Raw genomic sequence first — 23,289 nt, forward strand, 5'->3', positions numbered from 1 at the left:
TATGTAACAACGTGGTTATATCAAAGTGTGTGAGTTGTTTACTTACTTTTTTTTAATTAGTCTTCCCATTAACACCATTATATTGTTCATTCAGACTGATTCATGAACACAAGAGGCGGGATTTATCGCATTAACCAATCACAGCCGAACATAACCAGTCATATCCAATCATATCGCAATATTCCCCCATTCATTCTTAATCACCCCCCACTAGACCCACAGCATGCTGGGCTCTCTGTTGTAAGTCTGTGGACTGAAGGGAGGCAAACCTCCGCAGTAACTTAAACATAACATATTTTTCTGAAATATATACATGCATGTGTGTGTATCCTTTTTTTTAATCTAATGTTGGATGCTTTTGCGAAACTTCAGTGGCTCGTCGAGACTTTTATTTTGAAAACATTCCTTAAGCGTGAACCATCATGACGCCACACTCACTGGCAGCCATTTTGCAGGTCACGCCTACCGGAAACGGTGTCTGCACCTGCACTAACAGCAGAACCGAAATCGAAGGAATCCCGGTCGAGCCCCGTCACGTTTTGCCCGTCTCTCCCACTCCCATCCCGGTCACCGCGGTGTCCTCTGCGGCTTCAGCGCCTTTTCACGCCTCCGCGTCGGAGGACTGATCGCTGGAGCGTGGGGGGATTTTCCAGAGAGAGAGCGAGAGGGGGAAGAGGGAGGAAGGGCAGGTCCCTCATCATCACCATCACCACCACCACCACCTTCACTCCCTTCATCATTTACAAACATCATCATCATCATCATCATTAACGCGACGAGGCGTGTCTGCGCTTGCTAGAAACACACCGGGACACTAAACCAGCAGCAACACCGAACAAAATGCATCGACCGGACGCCGTTTGATGTAGCGCGTTTTATTATTTATTTATTTTGTGATCTGGAAATTTCTTGACTTTGTTGAGAGAGCGAGCGAGCACTGCGGCCTTGCATCCCGCCGAACTAACGATGCGGACTTTACCAGCACCCTGATTTAGCGCCGTGTTTCCCCCGGATGACCGTTTCACCGCGCCAAACTGCGTCTCTTTTCTCCGATCTGCGTGTTTTTATGGGAGTGGCGGATAGCTAGTAGCCGAGATAAAATGTGGAAGTGGAGGCGGCTGATGCGGTTGTCCAACCGCTCCTTAATGGCCTTCATCTTTTTCTTCTCCATGTCCACGACCTGCCTCTACTTCATCTATGTGGCTCCCGGAATAGGTAAGTGCGTCTGGCCAGCATCGCTCATGTGTCTCATCTCTAGAGGGATGCGATTAAACGCGTTTATCGTGTTTCATTCATCACTGACTCCAGATACTGATCATCACCTACCGAACAAGCACTAGTGACAGCTTGTGTTTAAAACCCCAGCGAGCTGGCTAACTCAACATCCATTATACTCTGATGCTGTGTAAAGTCCAACAATGCTGTCTGGTTAGGCAGCTCACTGGGTTTTGGGACGCAGCCGATGTGTTTAGAACCCACAATTAAATCAGATTTGGCCACTGAATCCACCATTAGATGCTTTATTGCTAGGTTTACGCCCTCCTTAGCCAACGACTTTTTTGTCCAAGTTTGTGTAACGTTATTTGAAGTATATTAAATTATTAGCCGTTATTGTGTTCATGTAAAGCTCAGTTGGCTCTTGTTGGATCTGGGTTTATCATAAACTTCATGATATGGTACGTTTTTCTCCCTATCAGTCTAATTTACTGTAGTTTTAAAAAATAACGGAAATTTATCATTGAAGAATATAGTAAACAGCTATAACTGTGTATGGTTGCTTAACTTTGGTTGGACTTAAGTAGCCTACAGCTCTATATGTGGTTTCATATTTACATTTTTTTTTAATGTATTTAAAATATATTAACTTTAAATGTAGTATAAAATAACGCAGTACAGGCAAAATTATAGCCTATGTCATGTTGACTGTCATACTAAAGCACAAATGTTGACAAGAAATTAAGACATGATGTAAAATGCACTTTAAAGTAATATGTTTATTTTGGCATTACTACAGAGTGTACTCTTGTATTGGGATGCTCTCACAACTGAAGTGCAGTGTTTCATGACTTGCTTAACTGAATGTCTACACAAATGTTAAGTTGCTTATAACAAGCAATGATCACAGTTTTGTGTTGATTTGTGGACATGAAACAGGTCACTCTCTCTTTCGGTGTCTGTGCTAAAATCTTTATCTAGAAATCCAGCACATGCCACTATACCGACAACACACAGCCAAATCCTGTTTAATAGCCCTTGCTGTGTTTGTAAAAATAGTGCCCAAGAAAGGTAATGTTTTCTGACTGGCCTTCACTGGACTGTGTCTAATGTCTGAAGAGCTCTGGGCGGTTAGGAAGAACCAGTGTGTGGTTTTTTTGTTCCTTGCCCCTAGGCTTGGAGTTAATTTTTTTTCTAGCATTAATGACTGCTGTTTATATTCTGGCTTGAAGATTTGTATTCCCAGCATTGGGAATCTACTTGCTGTGGTGCAGTTTCCACACAGCGAAGCTAATGTTTTTTAAATATTTTTTTTCTTATGACCCCCAAATAAACCCCCCCTTTTTTTCATTTCTAGATTATGTATTACAGTCATTTTTGATTTAGAATTGCTGTTATTGCAGCAAAAAAGGGGACAAACTCCTTATTAATGCTCATGGGTTTAAAATGAAATGGTAAATAATCAAAAATGGGTCTGGTGTTCCATGTCCATATACTTTTGGCCACTTGTGACACAGACATTTGTTTTATTTTATTTAAAACCAAAATACAGTTTATATGTGATAGATCCAGACATTGATACAAATAATGTTTTCATTTTACACAATATTTCTGCAGAATTCACTGCAAAATATTAGAGGGCGGGACATTTACACTTGCATTTCTGTCTTCTGTTAATGGTTATTGGCCACTGCTGATGATGTTAAAATATATAAATGTCATATTATGTATGGCCTATTACTAGAATTTACATGTGTTAAATTTGTCCCTTATATGCAGTAACCAAAAGATGTTCTCATTTAGATTGGTGTACACGAATGTCATGAGTTTACATTTATGTGCATGTATAGTTATTCCTATCAGACAGGATGTGAAACTCGGTACAGACTTCCATCCATAACTGTAGTTGAGTTCAGCGTAGACATGTGCCGGTATTCGGTAATGCCATATATCACGGTAATGAATATGCATGATATTGTTATCGTGGGCACTTCTAAATACCGTGAATATTTATGCATTGTAAATTATTCAGAATTTGTAATGCATTTTACGAATACTTTTCCCATCAACTGGTTAAAATGCACAACACCGCTGTATGCTGCTTGAAAGATACCTGTGCGCTCTGATGTAAACAAGCACGCATGAGAAGCACATGGGGGAACACGTGAGAGATGCGCTGAATGAAAGCACATTCACTCTCTGACAGCAGATGGCGCTAAACTGTAAAAAATGCAGCCGTTACCCTGGAAACCCCATAAATAAATCAGCTGCACTACTTTCTAAAATGTATTTAAATAATTTAAATAGCCATTCATATTTGTGGATTTGCTGTGTTGTTCATCACAGTTCCAAATACTTAAATATTTAGAATTAATAAGCTATTCATTTTCAAACTTTGTTTTTACATTTTAATCTGGGCAACAGCATGCGCTAGATATTGTTTGAAAGTGTTTTGATTCTTTATTGTTCATTCACACTTTACATTAGGGCATCATTAGTTAACATTAGTTAATTCATTAGTTAACATAAACTGCCAATGAAAAATTCTTCTGAACATTGATAAATCTTAGGTATTCCAATATATAACACGTTGTTAACATCGAAAGTTGCAACTGTGTTATTTAATGAGCTAACATGAACTAACAGTTGATTTTTTTTTAACAAAGATAAATAACTTCTGTAGCAAATGTAGCTGTGTTGTGAATGCATTAATTAAGGTTAACTAATGAGCTCTTATCGTAAAGTGATACCTATTGGTCTTTATAGTTCTTTTGCACTTTAATCTGTGTAAAACGTTTAACTTTATTTTTTCTGTATCGCTTTATCGTATTTAAGTATTAAGTTATTTTTGTTATAAGATAAACGTTATTAAACCTGTTATGGACTCAGAAATGTTGGTCTCAGGAAAGCTGACCCAACCTTTGTGCAGTAGTTAAATTAAAACAGCATTACACTGACAAGAACCAAGGCTACACCACAGACAGCCGCTGATGCTTACAATGATGTTTCTTGGAAACCACAATGAGCTTATGGTTTCAACATTTGCCATTTTCTCACAATGCTCTTAAGAGCTTTTCTTTGAGAGGAAGAAATTCAAAACAAAAGCCTTCAATTTGGATGTCTGGTTACAGTTGTTTTACATTGTGAAAATTTGCATATTTCTGTTATGATTACATATTACTGTTTTGTTTCCTGTTTATGTCATTTGGGAAATTCATTACTCTCTTTCTCTGTTTCAGTCAACACATATTTCTTTATGGTACAGGCTCAGGGTATCATGTTACGAGACAATGTGCGGACCATTGGTCACATGATCAGGCTATACACCAATAAGAACAGTACTCTCAACGGCACAGGTAAGACTGAACGTCCGTTCATAGTAACATTGGCCAGAACGATCCTTAAACTGAACACTTTTGCAAATGCCGGGTATACTTAATTGTTTGCTTTATGTAGTGCACAGGTGAGCATGCAAGTCTTTCAATGTGTACACTATTAACCTAGCGTGGATAAACACGCTTCCCTAGTGCTGTCCACATGGATACAAAAATCAATGAAAATCATGACGGAAATTACACCATGCAGACTGTCCACAAGTCAGGAAGGGAAGTATACTTTCGGGCTTAATAGATCCTGTTTTTTGATTGCAAAGTCAACATGAAGTCAGTTTGACCTTATTTCCTCACTTAATGAATGTCCCTGGTCTCACTGTGAAATATTCATGTTGTTCTACAACACACACACACACACAAAAAACAATAATAATAAAATAAATATAATAACTTGGTAAGAATCAAAAATTCTCCTGTTGTCATAGACTCTTCAGGCTGTTAATGATCTTAAACAATAGCCAAAGAGCTATTGACACTCATTCAAATTCTTCACCATCCAATCAATTCCCAGTGGATAAAATCAAGTGCCGTCCCACCTTTTATCTCATGGAATAATCGTTTAACTGATAAGTCATTTTTATTAGATTGTGCTGGTTTTAACCCTGTAAGAGAACTTTATTCAGTTAACTCTTAAAGAGATTTTTAATAGAGTTAAGCCAAGTTATAGTTTTTATAAAAAAAAAAAAAAAAAAACCCTGATGTAATAAATGTTTCGCTCCATGAAAATAGCCACAGAAGCTGGCATGGCATTAGACACAAACAAACAAACTGATAATAAGTCACACTATGGAAAATAAACTGGGAATAGCAAGTCACATTGACTCTAATGTGTATCTGTCTGTCTTTATTTTAACAGATTATCCAGATGGAAATAACTCTAGTGAGTATATCGCTCAGCCAACCACATACCTCCCTGAGAACTTCACATATGCTCAAAACCTGCCCTGTCCCGAACGGTTACCTTCTATGAGTAAGTGTCTTGAGTTAAACTATGCGTTTGTTTATTTGGCTCAGAAATGATTTGAATATTGTTTGGTTTTGCTATGCTAATGATGCAATATTTAAATAAGTGTACAAATGCACTAAAGGGAACAAATACTGGGTAAACTAGTTTGCTTTTTTGGCCCTGAAATTGCATACTTTCCTACACAGTAGAATTCACAGTATTCATAAAGTAGTTTGCAAAAAGTGCTCAAATGAGCAGTGTTTCTGGTGTGCACTCAGTGAGCACTTTACTATCCCATGAGGCCAGAGCAGAGAAGTTGTAGAAGTTGTAATGCCAGTGAAACAATGCAACTGACATTTGTAGTTCACATGACAATGACAGGATGATGAATTTAGTATGTCTAGATTACATTCACACTATAGACGGTTTCATCGGGCGCACGCGCCTGGTCCAAAGTTAACTTCGGTCTGTGTTTGTTTATCAGTCTGGCTATAGTGCTGTCTACAAACGCAGTTAAAGTTAAGGTGATGAGTAGACTGAAGTTGGGCTCAGGTGGTTGTGCTGCGGGATGTGTTTCCCATACATTTATTTATTTGTGGCACTCACAATATCAAAACTGACCGATTTTCCAAAAGGCTTCGTTGAATAAACATGAACACGTACTGCACGTTTAAAAATCAAAACGAGGCGCGGGTGTTTTTATATCAGTGTATTTTTGAAGGAAGACCATCTTTAATTCTATTAAATTAATGTCATTTTCATTACATCTTGCATGTTATATGCCTGATAAAGCTCATAAAAGGCTTACATTATCACGATTCAAATAAAAATATCTATCAAAAATTATAAAGGTTTCTATTAGATCCCTTGTCAAAAAATCCTAAAGGATTCCAATAAGAAAATTGTACAGGATTCTAATTGGAATCTTTATCATATTTTGGAACCGTTCCTATTGGATTCCGATAGGAATAGTCTTATAGGACAAGACATAAATATCCTGTAGGATCATTCCTATAGGATTTTAATGGGATCCAGTTGGGTGACTGTTTATATGGGATTTCTATTTTTTTATTTTATTCCAAAGGTACACTTTTCCATTGTATTTGTTTTATGAACAAATAGTACTTCCAGTTTGTTTAAACTCACACTAATGTAGACATTGTTCATTGTATGTTGCACAACCTTCAGTAACATTGTAAACAACATGAGAGGTGATTTGTGCAGCACACAGCATTAGTGCAAAAATTTCTAAAGCACTGATAATGGATTGATCACACACACACACACACACACACACACAGTATGTAGCACTTGTGTCCTCCAATGTAAATATCCCCTGGACCAGTTCTAGACTCTAAAGGAGTGAGGAGGAACATAAAAAGCGTATACAGGAGACCAGAAATTGAATATAAAAATAACACTTTACTGTAACAACAATAATAATAGCAAATACAATCACATCACAACACAGAACAATAAAACATCAAACAATGTAGAATTTGATATAGTAACTCAATTTAAATTCCCTTTGAGGTGTATAATACTGTTCATTTCATGCAATAAATGTAATAAAGTTCCGTTTGTGTGTAATGTAAAAAGAGAGAAAAAACTGAAAAATATTGTATCAAATATATTCCAAAGCAATCACTAATGCTCTGTCAATTGAACATATGCACGATTACTTCCTGGTTTTAGATAAGCCAGCTCAGTCATTTCTGGTCAATTGTACTGTGCTTTAAGGGGAGTGCCCTTTGCTCAGTTTCTCTACAAAATCCATTCACAATTTGAAGAAAATTTTTGTTTATCTAAGAGGACCAAACTTCCACATTTACCATTTCAGGAATGACAAACACGGGTGTTAAATATTACGCAGGTAAATCTGCTAAATTGTTCTGGACTCATTGCTATGATTGACAGTAATAAGGGAAGACAAGCCAATGTCAAAATAGAGCAGTCCATTAAGTGATTCAGACTAAATTCAGAGTTGCAAAACTACAACACTAACAAGTCTGTGTTGACTGAATATATTTAACAGCTTTTACAGTTAAAGATAAAACTTTAAAAATGTAGTTACTAAATTGAATCAAAAAATATTTCAAAATATTTTATTCATTATTTAATTGTTATACCATTAATATTTAACTTATTTCATTTGTAGTTAACTAGTTCTTCCTTATACGCTGTTGGTGTCGGGGCATATTTTTTTTATTAAATGAATTGAGACTTTTTGATTCCTGCACTTGCTATACTTTATACTTCAGTACAATAAAAGTACACAAATTTGGAGTTAAAATCTTTAAAGTGAATTGTACTGCACAGCTATAGAGTTGAGAGGGGAAATATTATAAGTGTTTAAAATGTGTTCATGACTATGACGGTCATTTGGGAGATAGCATCTCTAATGTTAGCCTAAACCAGTGGTTCTCAAAGTGTGGTACGAGTCCCTCTAGTGGTACACCAGAGGAATCACTAAGTTAATTATAAATTAATGTTAAAACACAAACATTTTTATCTTAAATGTTAAAAACAACTTTATTCAAATAAAGATTAAGTACAATACAGTTTTTATTTAACTTTAAGGTACAACACATTTTTATTTAATCATTATTACGTTTTTTTTTTTTTTTTTTTACCTGTATGTAAGCACAGTGCAGTGTTAATGTTCAAACTGTATATTTACAATGTTGAAGTGGCTGACAACAGTAAATATTCTTATTAGGAATAAAACTGTCTGTTTTTTTAAAAGGTTTGAATTTTTTTTTTTAACTGTGCAGAGCTGCAGTTGAATAGTTAGGCCTACTATGCTACTGAATTTTAATGCTGGTTAAGTTTGAGCACCACTGGCCTAAACAGTTACTATAGTGTTTCGGCATATAAAAATATTTGTTGTTAAATAACATAAAACATAATGCCATCATCTATCAATATTGTTATGCTATCATTATTTATCATGTAGCAATGTTTTTTCTTATTTTTGTTATTTGTTATTTTTTTCAATTTCTGACAAGAACTAGGCAGGAGAGGTTTCTGTACCTATAAACCACAACATTACATCAGCTTTACCGGAAGTTTACGAGCTGGCTTATCTTTATGCGGAAGTTATAAAAGAGCGCTCCGTGCATATGGTCAATTTGTTACCAGGCAACGCAACAGGTCCTCTTGCTGACCAAGGCTCGCCATATTATTCTCTTGTCATGCGCGTCTTCTCCATGTACACACACACATATCACGGGAGAATTGTTGTCCCATGTCAAACTTTTTAACTGGAACATAAAACCTGACCTGGACAACAGAACATATTACTCCATCAATACACAAAAACGTAAACCACAATTCAAAACAGCTCAAAATGGTGTCAGAACAGGCATTTTGTACTCACTACTCCAGCGTTTTATACAATTTAATTTGATTATAAACAGCATACATTAATATTTCATTAATATCAGTTGTTAAACAATTTTGCTATGTAATGGCAGAATCCTATACTAATCAGCAGATACAGTAACGAGATCAACAACTCACCAACAGATATAGTTAATTCACTCAAAATTGTTTGTTTAGGATGCAGCTCAGATAAGTATCGTTATTTCTTCCTTTCTAGCGTCTTTATATAAACTTTTAACAAGTTAAACAACGTTAATCACTCGATTTCTCAGCTTCCTCTCCTCTTTGACCGTTACTGTTCAAAGTATGCGCGCTACAGTTGCACGCGCACTACATACGGATTTCTTAAAGGGGAAGCGTACCATTATAAATGTTTGTGTTTCTATGAATTTTTAGTCACATGTAATACACTTATTCGGACATTATGAAATATTTATTATATTTGCCTTACTGCATTAGGAATTTCAGTTTTTATATTTGTGTATATTCATGTAGGCTGCATTTTTATAGGTTACAAACACACACACATACACACACACACACACACACAGTGTTACTCTAAAAAATTAAAGTTACTCTTAAAAAGTAAGTAATTAACAGAATCAAATAAGATCCTGCAGGACAAAGTGAATTTCCATTTAAAAATCACAATGTCCAATATGATACAAATCAATAAAAGATCCTACATGAAAAAATTAAATCCCATTAAATAAAACACAATGTCCAATAAGATTCTAAGCATCAAAAAAAATCCTACAGGACACAGTAAAATCCCATTAAAATCAATCAGAAAATCCAGTAGGATTCTAAGAATCAAATAAAATCCAATAGGACAAAGTGAAATTCCATTAAAATCAATCAGAATGTCCAATAGGATTCTAAGAATCCAGTAAAATCAAAAAGAAAAAACTTACTTATAAAAAACATTATAAATCATAATAATTCTTTTTTAAATCAGTTTTAAAATTAATAACTTATTTAAAAAGTAGTACTTATTCAGAGACATTTTTCTTATATAACTCATTGTAGGGCTGCTCGAATATGGCAAAAATCATAATCACGATTATTTTGTTCAATATTGTAAACACGAATATTTAACACGATTATGAGGGGGCCATATGACAAAAACTTTATATGAGTGATTTATTTAAAGACAGTGACACATGTATTTCCTGTAATATATCACACATGTATTTCCTGTAAATAAGGTTGCTACAATCATTATATCTGCACTGTTTACTTCACTGGTTTGCACTTTATCTGCCATGTGCCCTGTGCTGCTTTACTTATCTTTCTTTTTACATGACCTATTTGCATATTTGTATAGTTGTATTTCGTATTTTATATTTATTTAATGTTCTACTGTTAGTGTTATCTGTATGCACCAAGGGTCTGAGAGTAACGCAATTTCAATTCTCTGTATGTATGTACTGCACTTGTGGAAGAATTGACAATAAAGCAGACTTGACTTGACTTGCTATGACATCTACATTGTAGAGACCAGTGGAATTTCAAACAAACAAAAAGTCCTCAAAATTATTGAAAATAATTAAACTGTCAGTAATAAAAAAGCAAAGGAACAAATACAATAGAATTAAGATACAAATTAAACTGTGCTTTTTTTTTTGTTTGTTTTTATGCAAGTCTCAAGCAGTATGATTATTTCATTTATTCACTATACCATTTATTATTAATGTCTCATTTCACTTTAAGTTTGGCTTTAGTTTTGTATTTATTGCAGTTTACATGAAAAGGTTCATGTAGCGTGGTACAGCCTACTGCAGAAATGAATAAAAATGTAAAATAAAACATAGCCCGCTTTCACTTTAAGAGCCGCACGGATCCAAATTACCGTTACACACGTATTTTCATTCCCAACTCTTTACATTCATTTATTACATGACCGACGAAGGTATAAATGAATAATCACCAAGCGCAGCATTTTTGCATGTACTTGAGCGATTAGGCGCGCACCTTGAGCTAAAAGATGACTTTAAATGTCCGTGTTCTGTTCTGTTCTGAGCGCTTATATCTTCCTGAGGAGCAGCGCAAGTTCTCTTTCACGCTTTTAAAAACATGAATAAATATACTTCGATAATTCAAGCACGTCCCGTTTTGCAAATGTCACGTTACATGATTTTACTGATTTGCATGGGAAATTGGACTTTTATGGAGGAACGAAAGCGCAGCGCTGCAAAAGGGGGCGGAATAGAGCACAATAATTGTTTTATCTCAATTATTGGATTTTCATAATCATTGGAGGCCAAAATCGAATCGTTTTTTTTTTTTTTTTTTCGATTAATTGCACAGCCCTAACTCATTGTTATTTTTGTTTTTTGCTAAACTTGCACATCCCTGGATAAATCTGGTGCTGCTTTAGCTTTTTGCCAAAAGAAGGCATTCTAAACAGTCTTAGGGGCCGTTCACATATCGCGGCATTTGCACGTTTAAGTTCGTTATTTCAAATGTAGACGCATGGCAGGCGCGCTCATTTTGGAAGCGATGCAGTGCAACATGCCCATTTTTCCCAGGCATGCCTGCGCCGCATCGAGGTAAAAACATTTCAACTTTTCACAATTGTGCAAGCGCACCGCGGGTCATGTTACAAGAACCAACCAATCAGCTTCATCCTTTTCCGTAACAACATTGAAAGCTGAGCCAAGATGAAGGAACAGCTGATCATAGCTGTACAGGGATAGCCAGTTTTAAATAAATTTAGTAAAAGAGCTACTGCAAGTGATTTTTATTGCTGCAAATCCTTTTATTCTTTGCTGAAACATCTGCTCTTCATGGAGAGTGCAGGTCATGGTTGCTTAGCAACGGCAGATGCCTCCAGAGCGCAAGCGCCTGAAAGCTTTGTAAAAAAGCAGATAGCGGTGCGCCTAGCATTGTCCATACGTTTTTAGGCGCGACATGTGAACGGCCCCTTAGAAGGCAGCATAAAACAGCCTTTGTTTGGGGAGTGTGCCTATGCTGGCGCTCTAAAATCTTTCTAGCCACTTAGCATTTTAATCTAGACTTCTCAGGTTTAATATACTTTTTATCTCATTCGTCTCTGTGTGAGGCACACCCATCACATTGGGTGTGAATTTTTTTGGCTTGTCTTCACACTTTTTCAGGTTTGCTTTCGACTTTGTTACCAAGAATTTTTTTTTTCTTTTTTTTTTTTTTTGCTTAGTTTCTTGTTTTTCCTTGCAGAGGGTCAGATGGAAGTGAACATGACAGAGGCTCCTATGGAGGAGACTGAACTGAAGCTCAAACATCTGGACATTCAATTTGGAGGCCACTGGAAGCCCAAAGATTGCAAACCACGCTGGAAGGTGTGACATTGTTGTAGTTACATTATCAAAAAGGCCATTCGGCACATCAGCATGACAGGTTTTGTGGTTTTCTCTCTTGCTCTCTCTCTCAGGTGGCCATTTTAATCCCCTTTAGGAATCGCCATGAGCATCTTCCCATTCTCTTTCAGCACCTCGCCCCTATGCTCCAACGCCAACGCTTGCAGTTTGCCTTTTATGTCATTGAACAGGTGTGCACATACACTGTTTTAATGCAGTACCGCCATCCACTGATGGTCAAGTTTAGTATTTTGTATTTAACCTCGTTGTGCCAGTATCATGTACCAATGATTGAGAAAAGTCATATTTTTTTTCAATCCTGTGCTTTCAGACGGGTACTCAACCGTTTAACCGTGCCATGCTGTTTAATGTGGGCTTTAAAGAGGCCATGAAAGACCTGGACTGGGACTGTGTGGTGTTTCACGACGTCGATCACATCCCAGAAAACGACCGTAATTATTACGGCTGTGGTCAGATGCCTCGACACTTTGCTGCCAAGCTTGACAAGTACATGTACATGTAAGCTAGTCATCACTGATGCAGTTTTACTTTATTCTCTTTTAATTTCAGTACTTTCACCCTCCGTTTTTGTCACTTTTCTGATTGCTTAACATTTATTTTCCTTATTGCCCAGCTCTTGATGTGCCAGGTTTTGAATGCAGCTAAGTTGAGTTCAGTTTGTTTTCAAAGTGTGTATTTAAAACAGTTCGAGGCTTGTGTTTTCAACAATTCTAGTGGTGTTATAGTGGTTTTTTGGGGTCTTGTGTGAGTGTATAAACTTGTATGACGTTATCCACCACCTGTAGATCCTTGGAGATCCTAATGTATAAACAGTGTTTGTGTTTAGTTGGTTGGTGTGTTTGTGAGGTTTTATCTTTCTAATTAATCTAAAATTAACCTATTCATGGAACAAAAGTTAAAAAAACAATCTGTTATGTTCAAATTCATTCAACCAAAAACTGGATACATTTCAAAAACCTGTTGAAAATATAGTCAATAATGTTTAAGGCTTAACCTTTAATGCCACAAAATGTATTAAAATAGAGTTTCACACTTTAATCTACAGTGTCATTTTGTGATGATTAAGTCCCCGATATACTTCAAACGAAGTTCGTTTTCGTTCTTCGTTTTGGGGCAAAAAGAAGTTCGAAAAGGCAGAGTGATGGTATGCTGTTAACGAACTTTCCAACACCCCCGCGCTGCTGGAGGGGGGGTGTAGATAAATATAAACGTGTCACGATGCTCGCGTGTATCCCCTTAACAAAACAACGATGAAATGAAGTGTATGCAATCTAGGTGTGAGACGGGGTCCAATGGTCAGAATATTATACAAACCTGATTCCAAAAAAATTGGGACACTGTACAAATTGTGAATAAAAACAGAATGCAATGATGTGGAAGTTTCAAATTCCAATATTTTATTCAGAATACAACATAGATGACATATCAAATGTTTAAACTGAGAAAATGTATAATTTTAAGGGAAAAAATAAGTTGATTTTAAATTTCATGGCATCAACACATCTCAAAAAAGTTGGGACAAGGCCATGTTTACCACTCTGTGGCATCCCCTCTTCTTTTTATAACAGTCTGCAAACGTCTGGGGACTGAGTAGACAAGTTGCTCAAGTTTAGGAATAGGGATGTTGTCCCATTCTTGTCTAATACAGGCTTCTAGTTGCTCAACTGTCTTAGGTCTTCTTTGTCGCATCTTCCTCTTTATGATCCGCCAAATGTTTTCTATGGGTGAAAGATCTGGACTGCAGGCTGGCCATTTCAGTACCTGGATCCTTCTTCTACGCAGCCATGATGTTGTAATTGATGCAGTATGTGGTCGGGCACTGTCATGTTGGAAAATGCAAGCTCTTCCCTGAAAGAGACGACATCTGGATGGGAGCATATGTTGTTCTAGAACTTGGATATACCTTTCAGCATTGATGGTGCGTTTCCAGATGTGTAAGCTGCCCATGCCACACGCACTCATGCAACCCCATACCATCAGAGATGCAGGCTTCTGAACATAGCACTGATAACAACTTAGGTTGTCCTTGTCCACTTTAGTCCGGATGACATGGCGTCCCAGTTTTCCAAAAAGAACTTCAAATTTTGATTCGTCAGACCACAGAATAGTTTTCCACTTTGCCACAGTCCATTTTAAATGAGCCTTGGCCCAGAGAAAATGCCTGCGCTTCTGGTTCATGTTTCGATATGGCTTCTTTTTTGACCTATAGATTTTTAGCGGGCAACGGCGAATGGCATGGTGTATTGTGTTCACCGACAATGTTTTTTGGAAGTATTCCTGAGCCCATGTTGTGATTTCCATTACAATAGCATTCCTGTATGTGATGCAGTGCTGTCTAAGGGCCCGAAGATCACGGGCATCCAGTATGGTTTTCCGACCTTGATTCTCTGAATCTTTGGATGATATTATGCACTGTAGATGATGATAACTTCAAACTTTTTGCAATTTTTCTCTGAGAAACTCCTTTCTGATATTGCTCCACTATTTTCGCCGCAGCATTGGGGGAATTGGTGATCCTCTGCCCATCTTGACTTCTGAGAGACACTGCCACTTTGAGAGGCTCTTTTTATACCCAATCATGTTGCCAGTTGACCTAATAAGTTGCAAAATGGTCGTCCAGCTGTTCCTTATATGTACATTTAACTTTTCAAGCCTCTTATTGCTACCTGTCCCAACTTTTTTGGAATGTGTATCTCTCATGAAATCCAAAATGAGCCAATATTTGGCATGACATTTCAAAATGTCTCACTTTCAACATTTGATATATTATCTATATTCTATTGTGAATAAAATATAAGTTCATGAGATTTGTAAATTATTCCATTCCTTTTTTACTCACAATTTGTACAGTGTCCCAACTTTTTTGGAATCGGGTTTGTCGACAAATGAATAATGTTTAGCAGCAATTCAGAGTCAAGTATCATGTTTGCAATACAAAAGAATCATTCCATAATCAGTCCTTTATGGGAAGTGTGAATGGCTCATAGTCTGAAAACTTTAGCATGATGTAGGAAAAAAAATATTGAAATCAGTTTGTTGCTTTATTTTATTAGTGTTCATTTATTTTATTAAACTAGATAAATTGTTTTGATAAAATCAAAGGTTTATTATTATATATTCGTTTGGCATTTAATTTACTGTATACCTTTTAAATTCACTTATTGAAAGAACAACAGCAGCAGTATGGTGTAACATTTATTTGAAACATGTATTTGGTACTTGCTACCTTATATCTTTACTCTTTCCCTTTATTCTTTTCATGGCTTTGGAAAACTTGTCTCAGATTTTTGTCTGCTTTTTGCATAACTCCGGGTCATCGACACCAAGCTTCGTTGCTGTTTCTTTCTAGGAATGAAATACTGTCTCTACATCTTTAAAATCTGTCTGCGAGTGATCATACAGGTGCGGATATATTTGTGCAGCTCAGCTATTTGACAGTCCAGTGTATTCAGGAGATGTTGCTCTCCTTAATGACCTCCGCAGAACGAGGAACGAACCGAGAAAAAAAATTGCGCGTCAAAGGAGGTGGAGTTTCAGAACACACCCACTGATTGCAAAAACCGCCACGGACCAATAGAAACTCAAAGGTGTTTAGGAGCCGAAACGAACTCCCCCAGAAAGTTCACTTTGGTGAGCCGTTTCGAACTGCCAAAACAAACTCAAAACAAACTTTGTTTTGGCCTGATTTCGTTCAAAATGACGTCATATCAGTTATCTCAAAGAAACAATATAATGTTCAGTCAGTGATTTAGTGCTCTTTAGATTTGCTGTATGTTGCAGTGTCACTTCCACAAGATGTGAGCTTTGAATTAGTTAAGAAAAGTCTAACATGCTACTCTTTTACTGTTGAATATTCAGGGTATTTTTGCATTTATTTGAATGCACTTTTTATTTAGTTGTTATGTTTCCTAAAGAAAATAATGTGCCATTAAGCTTGTTTGGTCATCATTGTCTCAATACGTTCATGCCACAGTTAAGATAAGTTTACATGTCAAAGAAATGTTGAAACAATACCCCTCTCCTCATTCATCCAATCCATAATGTCTGTCCAAATCATTTCGATGGGCCTCAGGAAACCTAATTTGTCTTTTTGTAGACGTTAGGGACCTTTTTTTCTTTTTTTTTTTTGGTTATTCACAGCAGTTCATAGAACTTTGATGTTAGGTAGGACTGAAAAGCTTTAGGGACATGCAGCTTTAGGACTATTTGTTATGCAGATTATGTCATTTGTGTAATGAGGTGTAAACGCAGCTCTAATTGCCTCTCAAAATTGTGAGAATTTACCCTTGTTTTGCATGTGACCAAGGACTGATTAAAGGCCCTGTGGTGCAGCTTTGCTTCGGTTGAGTTTGAAAAAATTGTTGTTCCTCTGAATATATTCTGGTTGAAACCAAAACTGCTTTGCGGAACCTGCAAGAAAGTAAATGTGTGTTGTATCTCCTTATTGCCTAGTAGTCTGACAGTCTGTGCTATTAAAGGACTTTTTTTGTTGCCTATTGCTTTCAAGTGATTTCTGATGGTAAGGTTTATGTTTCTTCTTTTTATTTTCCTATTTTCCTTGGTTTTTAAGAATGTTTTACAAAAGATTGAATATTTTTAGTTTAGTTTGCTAAGTGTTGAGTGTTTGTGTTTTCAGTCTTCCCTACAATGAGTTTTTTGGTGGAGTCAGTGGACTTACTGTTGAACAATTCCTCAAGATCAATGGCTTTCCCAATGCATTCTGGGGCTGGGGCGGAGAGGACGATGACCTCTGGAACAGGTCTGTTGTGTTTAATTAGTAGTATAAGTCTTTTATAACTATCCAGTTACTTTTGCACAACAAGCATTTTTTTGCTTCTCCATGATGTTGATGCATGATGCTGTTTAAAGTAATCATGTTATCATAAACAAATATGTATATGTAACACATATGTGTGTGGGTGGGTTTCTTGTTCTCAGGGTACATTACGCAGGTTTCAATGTGACCAGGCCAGAAGGTGATATTGGGAAATACAAATCTATCCCCCATCACCACAGGGGAGAGGTGCAGTTTCTGGGGAGGTCAGTGCGCACACACATACGTAAACACTAGGTGGGTTGTACGTACAGAAATTTGTACTTACATATTAACCAAAACAAATTACCATTCAAAAGTTTAACATAAGAACTTGATGCTTTTAGTCAGCAATGTCAGTTTACGTTGTTACCAAAAAACTGTATTTCAAATAAATGCTGTTCCTTTGAACTTTGTTCATCAAAGAATACTAAAAAATATACCATGATTTCAACAAAATAGTAAGTGTTTAATTAACTGTTTATTGCTTGCAACATTGATGATAATAAGCAAATCAGCATATTAGAAAGATTTCTAAAGGATTCTCAAGGAAAAGTTATTTATATTTTAATATATTCAAAATATTACTTTATTCGCTGTATTTATAATCAAATAAATGCTGCTTTGGTTAAAATAGACCATTTTCAAAAACATTTTAAGTCTTACCAAATCCCAGACTTTTGATTGGTTATGTTATATAATATAATTACCACAAACAATGTCCAAAGTAGAGACCTAACACATTCAAATAATTTTTTAACAGTCATGGAAAACGACAACAAAACAGGCTTATTGTAAATAAAAATACTACTAAGCAGTATTATTACTATTTATTGCTTATTTTTGAAAATTTGCCTTTTCCATTTTTTCTGTAGCAAACCTTTCTATTATAGTACTTTTATTACATATTAAAAAGGTTTCTTGGCTAGATTTTATTACTAAGTGTAGCTGCATTGTTAATCCAAATGTTATTTAATTGTTCTCAAGGTAATTTACAGTGCGATTGCTTCTCTCCAATTGGAGCTTTTCCACTGCATGGTATGGCATGTTATGGTTCACTTTTGGGGGGTTTTCCAATGGGTACAGTACCTGGTACTTTTTTCAGTACCACCTCGGTTGAGGTTCCAAGTGAACCGTATCATTACCAAAACGTGACATGTAAACTCTGCTGATCACGGATTGGCCGGAGAAAATCGTCACTATCTGCGTCACTGAATTTGCGACACAAACACAACAGAACCACTAGATTTAAATCCGCATAGTCAGCGAACGTTTGAACGCAACTGTTTTGAACGAGCGCACCTTTTTTTTAACAACCAAAAAAATGGCCGTTTCGTTTTCTTTTGAGGAAGTACAGATGTTCCTCTCATTGATAGCAGAGGAGCGGATCCAGCGAGAGCGTGATGGGGCGACGCGGAATGAAAACGTTTTTCAAGAGTCGCAGCAGTAGACGCAGCGCAACTATAACAACATGTGAATAATCCTGCCCACTCTAAAGCGATACTAAACTGCAGTGGAAACGCAAACCGAGCCGAGTCGTCCCACGCAGTGGAAAAGCGCCAAATGTGTTTGCCAGTGGCAGAACCAGCACTAGTAGGAAAGCCTGACATAAATAAAAAAAAAACAGTAACTACCAACTTAGCTATGGGTCAGGTCGGCAAAACTGAGGAAGCACCTTTTTTGTTCTGACAAGCATTTTTTGAAGGAAAATTTAAACTAAACTGCCTTCTTCCTTTGTCCATATGTTTTTCCCCAATTTGGAGGCTAGTACTTCAAGAACTAAGATTTGGATGGTGGAAAATGGCTGTCATGTCACTCTTCTGTTCGGTCTTTACCTCTGACCTGCTTACACTTAACCTGACCTTAAACAAAAGTTGTATTCATCTGTTTCTGTGTAACCCAGAGTGGATTGACCTACGTGTGACGAAAAACATATTTGTGGTCATACATACATAGATCTTTGCGTATTGTAGCAGATTATCTCAAGGACACACTAACCCCTGGTTCATCTCGCTCTCCCTTCAGGTACAAGTTGCTGAGGTACTCTAAAGAACGTCAGCATCTGGACGGCTTGAACAATCTGCAGTACTCTCCGGAGATCTCTCTGAGCAGCCTGTATAAGAACATCACAGTCAATCTGAATCCCGAGCTGGCCCCCATAGCAGAGTACTGACAGGCTGTGATCCCCCCCACCCCCGAGTCAAAAAATGTGATGTATTGATGCCAAATGCCCTTAAAAAACAGGAGCGAGGAGGGCAGAGGCCTGTCTAATGCACAGTTAGTTGTGTAATGGGAGTGTGCGTGTATGTGTGCGATTACTGGATCATATCTGTGAAAGTGCGTTTAATTGCATGTTCCTATGTCCATGCTGGCTTTAGCGAATCAGATCACAACACATTTCAAAAAAGCTGGGGAGTGCCAGCATCAACCAATCAGATGTTTACTGCAAAGCCTTAATTGAATTTAATAGGCTATCAAACTCTGCAGATCCAGTCATCTGTGCTTACATTGTAGAAAGCTTGATTTTACATTGCAACAGCACTCTTGACGCCAATAGACGTTTTGTCATGTTCTGTGAGAATATTTTTTTTTATACATATCTATTGTTTTTTTTTAAGAGAATATTGTTTAGAAGACGTCAATGCAGTTTAAATGGATGTATTTTAAACCTGTCCTTCACTTCTGATCGTTTTGCTCTCGTATTACGATATACATTTCACCTTGGTGGTGTGTTATGTTTTTTCTTTTTTTTCTCCCCCAAATCCCATGGCTATACAGAAGGCTGTGACAAGTTGCATGCATGACCCAGACTCCCCTGTAAATATCTGGCCTTTTAAATGATGCTTTAGCTTTGTCCCCCAAAAGACGTCTGTGATTCCAGTGGAAACACTCTTCTTTTTGGCAGCTATTTGTTGATTTTGTTTTCTGTTAATTTTATTTTTATTTTTTTATTTTTTATTTTATCTTCAATGGTTTGGGACACATAACAGATGGACAAAAAATATCAGCGATGACCATAGAATGCAGGAATCAAAAATGACAAACAAATATCATTACTTGCTGCATGCCTTAATTTTTTGTAATGTGATTATTTTGTCTTAAACTTTTATTTTTAGTCATATTGAATGTCCTTTGTCTTTGCTTTTGTTAATAGCATAATCATTTTCATGTCTCGCTTTTGAAGTCCACTCCACAGTAGTGAAAGAAGATGCGATTGAAATGATAGCGAGGTGTTTACGTGACAGGTCGTTCACAGGAAGACCTGGTGGTCAGTCGGGTTTGCAGCTGCTAAAGCCAAGACGCCCTTGTCAGGGTTTGGCATGTGTCTCAACCTGTGTGTTTTTGTCTGTTTGTGTGTGTAGTGAAGGACGGGGTGACGTTGGTAGGGCCGAGATGAGAGAGCGATGTCGCCTCGCCGTTGCTCTTGAATGGCATTTGGAGTACACTTGGGCCATGACGACTTTATGCTGTTAAAGTTTCGAGCATTACAAGCTGTTGGAAAACTTTTTGTTGGTACACGTTTGCCTTTTGTATATAATTTTGATTTGTTGGTGTTGTCTATAACGTTGCATTCATTTTTTTGTGTATATTTTAAGTTATCATATATGTCCTAAAACTGCTGTTTCATATCCTCTCATGTTGTCTGTGTGTGTCCACTCAGAGAATTTCACATTGAGGGTGAGATTTTGTCAGTGGCGTAGTTTGTGACACTAACTGGACTTTCTGACACTTACAGTTGAGCCACACGCTTTATTGCACCTGCTTTCGAGGCTATTTGTTGGTTCTTTCCATCTGCATGTCTCTTGAGGTGTAGATGAGCCATGGCTTCTCTTTGGTCATCCATTGGCATTGTCTTTTTCTGAGTGGATGTCTTCTCAACACTAGTACGGTCTCCTCCCATTGATGGTGTCCCCGACGTGATCTCCAGTGCCCAGTCTATTGTTTACAGTCTCTTCTTAAACCATCAGACTTACAGTAGGGTCTAATCAGACCTGTTTACTGTGGTTACGGGTTACAAAAAAACCATTTGACCAACTCGGAAAAGGAATCGAAGAATACTGTCATATAATATACTGAATATGATATGGAGGTTACTGGTGCCAAAGTCCGCTTTTCCTTTTCCTTGTCCCTTTCACTCTCCTCATCTTTCAGCATTGTATAGTGGAATATAGCTCTAGGATATCACCTCAATGTAAACTTTACGATCTAGTCACTTTGTGTTTTTCGACATGCGTGAGTTTGTGTATATGTTGTCACATTCATGTGCAGTCCAGTGTGATAGGACTGCTGTACAATGACATTAAACACAGCTGAAAAACCCCTCGCCTTGCTTTTCCACTGCACAGGGCCAACAAATTTACATAAGCAAAGTTTAGGTAAAATTGGCGTCAAATATGCTATTGGTTTATGCCCTGTGTTCGTGTTGAAGCAGCTGGTGGGATATAACCACTTAACAGGTGTTGTTTAATGTAAAGAAAAAAATAGGCATTTTAGACTTGGGTGTGGCTTATGAGCACTAGTTTCCAGAATGCTCAAATAAACAAGTATCAATCCACCTTCACAGTGCACTGTTTTTTTTGTAATGATTAGTCTAATGCTGCAATACAAAGTCAGATAGGCCTGTTACGATTTAATCATTAGCTTTTGCACCACAGCAAAATGGTTTTATTTGGATACACCGATTGGGAGTGAAAATTACACATTATTCTTAAAGTAATATGGGTTGCAGTATACTGAATGTTCATTTTATTTTTATTTTATTTTGTGGTAGTGTAATGCCGGCCCGTTCCCCTGATATTGAAGAGTGTTTTTTTTTATTATTTTATTGAAAACATACTGGTGAGACTGGTCTGGTGTGTTTGGATCTTGTGGTTAGTCAGTCATAGCTTTTGAGGAAGCTTTGTTCAGTGCTGTCTGCTAATATAGATTCATCTCATCTCATTTTTCACCCCAAACCCACCCCTCTCATAGCTGCCCCATCCTGTTCAGCTGTCTGAAAAATATCCAGAAGAAATATTAGATAGAGAGTTATAAAAGATGATTTATTCACCATTACAGATCTGTAATGTGTAGAGTTACATTTTTGCAGTATTCATATTTGTGCCTTGATTTTTTTTTATTATTATAACTTTTTTTATTTAAATAAATTTTTCATTTTCGCATTGTTTGTTGAGATGTGCCGTGGGGTGTGTGTGGATGGTGTTTAAAAATAAAACTGGGTGCACATTTACATTTTCTTTTACTCAAAGTTTTTATTTCAATCTGGAGCTGTGTCTTTAAAACTGAAATGTCTGCTGATCATTGAATGGGAACTGAAAAACATGAGGATCTTCTTCTGTGTTTGCGTTTCTCTAATGTTGAGGGTCCACTTTAACTGTAACACCAGTATGAGAAGCAGAATGTCTTGAGATACCAGCTGCTTTGACTGACATGTACAATCCTGGTTCCAGATTTCTTTTTTTTTGTTGTTGTTGTACGGTCTCTTTACTGCGTTTCGCTCTGTAATGATCATTAAAAGACTTTATAGTTGAAAACTTACTCGGAGTCTGATCTCTTTAATTGGTCTCGGGGAAAGTGGGTTCAATATAGGTCCAAAATTAAAAGGATAGTTTACCCAAAAAGGAAAATTCTGTTATTAATTGCTCACTATCATGTCGTTCCAAACATGTAAGACCTTTGTTCATCTTCAGAACACAAATTAAAGGGATAGTTCACCCAAAAATTAAAATTTAATGTTTATCTGCTTACCCCCAAGGCATCCAAGATGTAGGTGACGTTGTTTCTTCAGTAGAACACAAACCAAGATTTTTTAACTCAAATCGTTGCAGTCTATCAGTCTTATAATGTAAGTGGATGGGAATCACGGCTGAAACATACAATAAAACTAAAACAAAAATACACAAACAAAACCAAATTAAACCCTGCGGCTTGTGACGGTAAATTGATGTGTAAATACACAAAACAATCGGTCTGTGCAAGAAACTGAACATTATTTCTATAGTTTTTTTACCTCTGTGATTCACACAATGTCCGAACTGTTAGAACTCTCCTGAGTGCATTCTCAGCAGCAGGCGCGTGAGGCGGCGGTGTCGTCGTCGTTGTCGTCTTGCTTTTATGGTGGATCGCAGACTTATAAGTGCATTACTGCCACCTATCTCTCAAATGGACCATTGACACTCT

The 23,289-nt window shown here is 37.0% G+C and overlaps 1 protein-coding gene across 1 annotated transcript; it reads left to right on the forward strand.

Moving 5' to 3' along the window:
• The first annotated feature begins 432 nt into the window (after window positions 1–432).
• LOC109113385 (beta-1,4-galactosyltransferase 6-like) lies at window positions 433–22,647 on the forward strand. Its single transcript, XM_019126178.2, has 9 exons — window positions 433–1,215; window positions 4,455–4,571; window positions 5,464–5,577; window positions 12,136–12,257; window positions 12,350–12,466; window positions 12,607–12,794; window positions 16,933–17,055; window positions 17,235–17,336; window positions 19,135–22,647. Exons 1-9 carry the CDS (start codon window positions 1,101–1,103, stop codon window positions 19,280–19,282), a joined length of 1,146 nt encoding a protein of 381 aa, XP_018981723.2. The 5' UTR covers window positions 433–1,100; the 3' UTR covers window positions 19,283–22,647.
• Window positions 22,648–23,289: the final 642 nt, after the last annotated feature.

The sequence above is a fragment of the Cyprinus carpio genome, chromosome B20, assembly GCF_018340385.1.
Source record: "Cyprinus carpio isolate SPL01 chromosome B20, ASM1834038v1, whole genome shotgun sequence".
Lineage (NCBI taxonomy): Eukaryota > Metazoa > Chordata > Actinopteri > Cypriniformes > Cyprinidae > Cyprinus > Cyprinus carpio.

Bases quoted from the DNA above. Each gene is read 5' to 3' on its own strand.
- LOC109113385 (XM_019126178.2), top strand. From the start codon at position 1,101: ATGTGGAAGTGGAGGCGGCTGATGCGGTTGTCCAACCGCTCCTTAATG. The intron at 4,572-5,463 runs GTAAGACTGAAC...TTATTTTAACAG, and splicing joins CAGTACTCTCAACGGCACAG to ATTATCCAGATGGAAATAAC. The intron at 5,578-12,135 runs GTAAGTGTCTTG...TTTTCCTTGCAG, and splicing joins CGAACGGTTACCTTCTATGA to AGGGTCAGATGGAAGTGAAC.